This window comes from Rhynchophorus ferrugineus, unplaced genomic scaffold, assembly GCF_030347505.1.
Source record: "Rhynchophorus ferrugineus isolate W39M unplaced genomic scaffold, kcgeb_rfMv2 rfM9, whole genome shotgun sequence".
NCBI classification, from domain to species: Eukaryota; Metazoa; Arthropoda; class Insecta; order Coleoptera; family Curculionidae; genus Rhynchophorus; species Rhynchophorus ferrugineus.
This window is the reverse complement of record NW_027472588.1, coordinates 7,302,317-7,310,155: the sequence shown is the minus strand read 5'-3', so window position 1 is coordinate 7,310,155 and position 7,839 is coordinate 7,302,317. Positions and strand designations below refer to the sequence as shown.

The 7,839-nt window shown below is 30.6% G+C and overlaps 1 protein-coding gene across 1 annotated transcript; it reads left to right on the top strand.

Moving 5' to 3' along the window:
• Nucleotides 1–2,247: 2,247 nt before the first annotated feature.
• LOC143203268 (adult-specific cuticular protein ACP-20) lies at nucleotides 2,248–4,952 on the top strand. Its single transcript, XM_076415439.1, has 2 exons — nucleotides 2,248–2,344; nucleotides 3,648–4,952. The coding sequence occupies exons 1-2, from the start codon at nucleotides 2,333–2,335 to the stop codon at nucleotides 4,041–4,043; spliced, it is 408 nt and encodes a 135-aa protein (XP_076271554.1). The 5' UTR covers nucleotides 2,248–2,332; the 3' UTR covers nucleotides 4,044–4,952.
• The last annotated feature ends 2,887 nt before the right edge of the window (nucleotides 4,953–7,839 follow it).

The following is a 7,839-nucleotide window of genomic DNA, read 5'->3' as shown; positions in this document are numbered from 1 at the left end:
TTTATTAAACTAATTTTTCTATTGTAAAAGTTGCAGAACCAATCAAATTAGATTACAATTAATTGAATCAGGGTTAAAAAGATTGGGTGTTCATCACATTCATATTTTTATGCTAATACAACACTACCAACTTACAGACGGTCATTAAAATATAAATATCGTGTCTGAAGTTCACGAAATGTACGTAAGAAATATTAGATATTAGTACCTTGTAGACAATATAAATAGTACCTAATAGCCTAGTTAAAATTCTGTAATTTTATCCCGTATTACCTTGATTTAAAGAAAAAAATACTAACCTTGTATAGAATAACATATCATCTAAAGTTTATTCGTTTTTTTTATTGGAAAATGTTACATTTAAGTGGCAAGGTTATGTGCTTGATTGTATTTGGTAGAAAATGGTACTATAAACGACAGAATTGCGAAACAAAGGAACCAAAAATCGAATAGAACAAGGAAGCTGTATCTGCTATCTGGTCTTAGTATCTTATGAGGTTATATTGTTATGACGAAAATTTCATTTAAATGTAATTCGGTTCTTATATGAATAGTTTCTGATATGAGACTATCAATTTTGTTCCTTACTTGTTTTGATATAAGTTCATTATATTTGGAATTGAAGCATATACTAGTTATACAGTTATACGTTTGCTTATTAAAATTAGAGGATTCAAAATATTTTACTTTCTCATTATATTTTTCCCAATTTGTGATCCTACTAATGTTGGAGAACTTTTTTAGATTGCTTAGTGAGCTGTCATTGGAGCGCTGTTATCTCTATGTTCCAGATCACCAGAACAAAGTCTTGAAATTCATCACCGATGACCCATATTATATGTCCAACAAACTGATTCAGCACGATATCCCTTTAGAACCCATAAAGAGTATGATGCGAAGTATTAGTGCCAAGTACTCTGAAATACTATTAGTGCATCCCAATGCACCCGCCAAAAGAGTTAAATGTGCGCGATAACAGTGGAGTGTGTAGGGTCAAACGAAAATTACCATACGAACTGATTAATAGACATATAGAGTGAGATTTAATAATCTCTAGAATAAGTTAGACTAGTATCTAGAATAAGATGTAGATTATGAGTTGCACAACAGATCACTCACTGAAGTGATCTTCTACATGTCAGGATGGTTATATTATATAACGGATATCATATAATAATACTTATTGCCCACGGACAGATTGTTGACGTTCTAAGAGATTAACAAAAAAAACCCGATCTCTAGAAATTCATAACTTGTAGGTGTTATAATATTCCATCTCTAAGCAGTTTGGTGCTTAGACTTGCACTTATAGTCTATTCAAAGTTATTTTGTACATACGTCATTTAAATTTGTGACATTAAAATGTCGCAATGTGTCCGCATCAACTATGAGTTTTAGTTCAGTTTGGCTTTGACATACAACAAAATTCTAATCTAAATAAAATAATTGAACAAAAATGTTACCAAATATAATTTTTTTAACATAATAATACATCTAAACACTACAGTTAATCATACAGCCACAATAGTTTATAGGTTAGAGTTATAACCTCTTATCACTATTGCTCTCGAGTATTTTACATACCTCTGACAACCGGACGACTTTGAGGGCTCATTCGTGTACGTATTCGAACAAATCAGAGTCCATTGTGTCTCTTTTTAACTAAAATGAAATGAACAGGAAAATATTGTTTGATTCTAAAACGAATTTAAAAGTTCCGGAAGGTAATACATTAAATTAAATATCTTGAATTATTATCTTGACGTATGTACAAAAAACTTTGAATAGACTATAGAATTAGATTTAGATTATAGTCCACACTCTCATACTGATAACGGTATATAGTATAGGTTAAAGATGTTACATGTCATTGCCCAAAAACAGTGTCAATGTAGGTAATAGTTTTTAAAGCATCAGTAATGTTTGACGGTTCTTATAAACGTTGTATTTATAACAAACAAAACTATTCTAACGGACTTGCTCCTTGATTTTACGCATATTTAAATAGAATTTTATTGTTGCTACGCTTGGCAACAAAAGCAAATTATATTAAGCGACGCATTTGCGTTTTGGAATAATCAATTTATTAATCGAAAAAACAAAATAGATAATGAACCAGAAACCACAGTTTACTCAAAACAATGATGACAAAAACATCGACTTTCCTCAAAAAATACATGATTCAGATCGTTTTAATTTTTTCATTTGGCATTGTGGAGATTGTTATTCGTAGTTCCAGCTTATATAAATAAGATGAAATTGCATTTGTAGTCTTAGTTTTTAATAGGTGTTGTTAGTTTTCGAATGGTGTTGAAGACAGGTTGTGTTGATAATGTTTTGTTGGGTATGTAGTATATTTATTTAACAATTTTCCTATCATAACAGGTCAATTGATATATTTCCCTTCAAGGTCCAACTTTTCGATACCATTTTTGTAGTACGATTTGTCCTTTACTTCAAAATAGGCCTCAGTTTCGGCGATCACCTTTTCATTCGACGAAAGTATCTTCCTAGCGAGCATTCTTTTGAGATCTGAGAAGAGGAAATAGTCGCTGGGGGCCCGATCTGATGATGTGGATAAGGAAGAAATTCTCGAGGTCCAATTCATGGATTTTTGTCATCGTTTTCACTGACTTGTGACCCGGTGTATTGTCTTGGTCAAGCAGGACTTTCTTTTTCTTCAAATGCGGCCGTTTTCGGCGAATTCGTCCTTCAAACGGTCCGGTCAACGGTCACACTATGTAATAGACGCTGTTGATGGTCTTTCCTTTTTCAAGGTAGTCAATGAAAATTATTCCATGCGCATCCCAAAATACAGATCCCATAACCTTGCCAGCCGACTGTTGCGTTTTCCCATGCTTTGGAGCGGGTTCATCGTGTGCAGTCTACTCGGATGGCCGTCGATTGGACTTCGGAGTGAAATGGTTGTACCATGTTTAATCCATTGTTACAGTGTACAGCATCCTTAGAGCTTGGGTACTATTTTGTCTAAATGGTCTCTAGGTTCTATCCTTTCTGTCTGTATGTATGTTTGTATATGTTCTATTTGTCCATTTTTTTAATACAGCTCCTTTATTTTTGCTTCTAGATTTCTAGAACTTCTATATTTTTCGTTTTTGAGGTTCATCTGTTATATGGTTCTATTTTTTTCTATTTTTTTATTAAGGTGTGTATTTTACAGCATAATACAAAAAACCTTACGTGTATGTCACAAACAGTGATAATATTGATAATAAGTATATACTACATGATTATACATTAATGATAGACTGTATTAAGTTATTAAGGCATAGAATGAACCGGAAAGTGAAATAATTTAAACATAATTTTCAAGAATGTTAAAAAACTTATTTATTCATAATATTGACCATTTAATTTTATACATCCTGCCTATTTTTCAGGTAAGTGCTTTTAACGCTTCCTTGACCGGTTTTGCTCTATAGGATGGAGCGTTATCGTGCGATAAAATCTCTCTACCGTGTCTTCGTGGCCATTCTGGACATTTTTCGACAAATGCATGGTTCAAGTTGATCATTTGTTGTCGGTAGCGATCCCTATTAGCTGTTTCAAACGGTTCATAACACACCCCGCCACCTTGATTTTATTTTTAATTTACAAATTTTCATTTTATTCAATTATTTTTACAGATTATCATCAGCTTAATCAGCTGTATGCCAACGTTATCAATAATCGTGAGCTACAACCCCATAATATCCGATCACATTCATCTAATAAAAGATCACAATCCCCTTTACATCAACAAACACTTGAACGAGCCTTCGCCGCCATCCACTGACCCAGACGATGACGAGAGCGATCACAACAGTCCCCAGAACTACAAATATAGTTATGGCGTGAAAGATTCAGACACAGGAGACGCTAAGCAACAATACGAATCTCGGGAAGGCAACGTGGTCAAAGGATCTTATACCATAGCGGATCCTGATGGCACACTTAGAACTGTCCATTACACAGCGGATGAGAATGGATTTCGAGCCGTTGTGAAGAGGGAGGGGGAGCCAGTTTATCCTAAATCGAATTGAACTCGTCCATTATCATAATTATACAGCGGTAAAGTTTTTATTTATGAGTAAATCTTGGTTTAATATTGTAGAAAACATATTGTTATCTTAGGGTTTGATCCGTATCTGCTATATCAGGTTTACGGCCAAGTTGAAGGTTATAATGTGGTAATATATATATAGGTTGACATTTTGTGGTCAAGGAATTTTTTTTTTAATTTAAACGAAATCATTATGTGGCGTTTATGTATCATATATTATAATTGATTTTACATCATTGATCAGTTTTAATTAAATAATAATGATATTATAGAGCTAATATCGGAGCTTGGTTAGCTTTATTTAATAAATGCATCTCCAATTTGGAAGACAATTATTCAGAATTCGATACTTTTTCCCATATCTTAAAGGCCATTAATTGTGATTCATTTTATGGTGATTAGTGTATTTAATATTTACGAATATCATAAAAATAGTAAATAATTTCGAATTTTGAAATTCGATTTCTTCATTTTTCTAAATCGGAATATTTTTACTCAGAAGTCTTTTAACCTCATTGTTCTTGTTCTTACTTTACTGTTTACTGTACATTCTCTTATTCATGTTGACAACACGCCCAAATACATTTTCTGATAAATGCAATTATAGTAGTTTTGTACTAGGTTTATCTGTGCCTCTTTCTCTGTGTGACTGTCTATAGCCACATGCGCATAATCAGCCATCATAAGCTTTGTTCCTTTCTTTCTGTTTCTAAGTTTAATATATGAACTAAATAAATTGAGTTACAGTATTTAATTGTCAGAAAAAAGCAACCTACATGGTGTGATAATCAGCAGTAATCTGCTCGCTGCTATTTATATCCTAGCTGGATATCGGGTTTTTCTTCAGATTTGATAGAAGTACGTAGTGACAAGTACCATTAAGAATAAGTTTGACTTAAATTATTAACATTGTCTACTTTTTTTTATATAATTAGGTCTATACCTAATTTAGTCTTAACTAATTTTAATTAGTCATTAATTTTAATATTATTTTTCTGTTATACTTTCTTATGTAGCAAATAACGTATTTAGTATTAAGGTTTATTTTAATTAAATTTATAATATTATTGTTTCCATTTGTCAGTGTTTTATTCTTATATACTTTAGTTGCATCTGTAATACCTTACTGAATGTATATACATATTTTAGAAATTCACTTTAAATCATTTAGGCATTGAAATCACCTTAACTATAAATAAATTCATAAATAAAACAATATATTGTATTGAAAATTATCAATTTTATTAATTGTTCATTTGAGTTTATATTAAGTTAACATTAACTAGAGTAGTTAGTATACATGCTTTATTTTAAATATTATTATTAATCTTTTCTCTATTATAGTATTTTCATCATTGAATTAATAGTAATTTCATCATTATTATTATTATTAAGTATAATTAAAATTTAATTATTATATTTGTCGTGATATATGTATATTGTAAAAGACTATGCTAAAATCCATTTTGTTATGTATTTTGTAAGCATCATATCAATTGTAAATGAAATTGTAAGATTATTTATAATCTAATAAATGTTATGTTAAATATATAATCAATTAATATTAATATTCTATTTTTTCCTAATAATTTAATTACTATATATTCATCGTGATATATCTATATTTAAAAAAAGTAAGCCAAAAGTGTAAGAAGAAAGTGTAAGATTATTTATACTCCAATGTTATAATAAATATGTATTCAATTAATATATATTCTAATATCTTTTAGTTATTTCTAGTACCTTTCTAGTTATTTTTAATAAGAGAATAACCTAGACATTGATATATACGATGTTACATTGCCTTATTACATATTTTATTCGACTTGATTGACTTGATTGCAGCAGTGGTCTAAGCGACAAGATCGTCCTCCCAGTATTGTGAGCAGCAGATTCCAAGCCCCGAGGGCATATCTATCTTATGTTTGTGGTTGAAATTGTGACTTCCTATAGCCACAAGTATAAGGAAATAAAGAAAAATATATATAATATGTATAACAATATAAATATATAAATAAATACAAGATATAATTTATATATGAACTAGAGACCCGCCCCGGCTTCGCACGGGTGCAATGCTGATACTAAATTAAATACACTACAGAAAAAATATGAACGTTGTATATAAAAACATAGCGGCCCGCTCCGACTTTGCACGGGCATAAAATATATATGCCTATGTCACTCAATGAAAACATGATTAAAATCGATCCAGTATTTTTGGTTTATTCATTACTGCCCTTGGCCTGCACGCATTAAATTTGGAGTAAAACAATTCCTTTTCCCCTATACTTACTCTGAAGATTTCCTGCTATCTTTGGAATATCTAAATTCATACAATTTTTATTACATTACTCATTTTTAAACGCAAATTTTAAATTTGTAATATCTCCGAAAATATTTGTTTAATTTACATGCTGTAAGAAACCATATTGATCTATATTAATTGCACACTGTATTTAAGGTACTTAATTCGATAAGGATTAATGCCGTATTGCTTAAAATAGCTTCGTAAATAAGCCATTTTCTCACGTAAAAAGTAAACAATAAAAATGGTTAATGTGGGTTATCCCTAAAAGATAAACATATACCATCGCGGACTTTTTTGTAGACCTTTTTATGGTGTACAATACTGTAGTACATTAATTTGATCTAACTCGTAGGGTTAGGCAGCTAAATAAGCCTAAAAAAATAGGTTAATTTACGACATCACGTTAGAAACCTCTAAAATTAGCAATGTTGCCTTAGTATATTATGCATGTATTATACATATAAACCTTCCTCTTGAATCACTCTATCTATTGAAAAAAACCGCATCAAAATCCGTTGCGTAGTTTTAAAGATTTAAGCGCACATAGGGATATAGGGACAGAAAAGGCGACTTTGTTTTATACTATGTAGTGAAGTGTAAGATTATTTACATTCCAATGTTATAATAAATATGTATTCAATTAATATATATTCTAATACCTTTTAGTTATTTCTAGTACCTTTTTTAGTTATTTTTAGTAAGAGAATAACCTAGACATTGATATATACGATGTTACATTGCCTTATTACATATTTTATTCGACTTGATTGACTTGATTGCAGCAGTGGTCTAAGCGACAAGATCGTCATCCCAGTATTGTGAGCAGCAGATTCCAAGCCCCGAGGGCATGGATCTATCTTATGTTTGTGGTTGTGATTGTGATTTCCTATAGCCACAAGTGTAAGGAAATAAAGAAAAATATATATAATATGTATACCAATATAAATATATAAATAAATACATGATATAATTTATAGATGAAAGTGTAAGATTATTTACATTCCAATGTTATAATAAATATGTATTCAGTTAATATTTAATCGAACATCTTAGATATTTCTAGTAAGCTTTTTAGTTATTTTTGGTAACAGAATAATCTAGACGTTGATATATACGATGTTACATTGCCTTATTACATATTTTATTTAGTTGACTTTATTGCAATAGTAGTCTAAGCGACAAGATCGTCCTCTCAGTATTGCGATAACCGCAAGTTCAAAGCCCCAAGGGCATGAATGTACCTTATGTTTGTGGTTGTAATTGTGACTGTCTATAGCCACAAGTATACGGAAATAAAGAAAAATCATCCCAATAATAAGGTATTTTAATTAAATATTTCAGAAGCAACAGTTATCTCATGCTATATATTATATTAAAACAGGTGTAACATGTTTTTCTGTACAATAAATGGCTGTTCTATTTTATGCGTGTTAATTTAAAATTGAAAAAATGTATATGCTCAGTA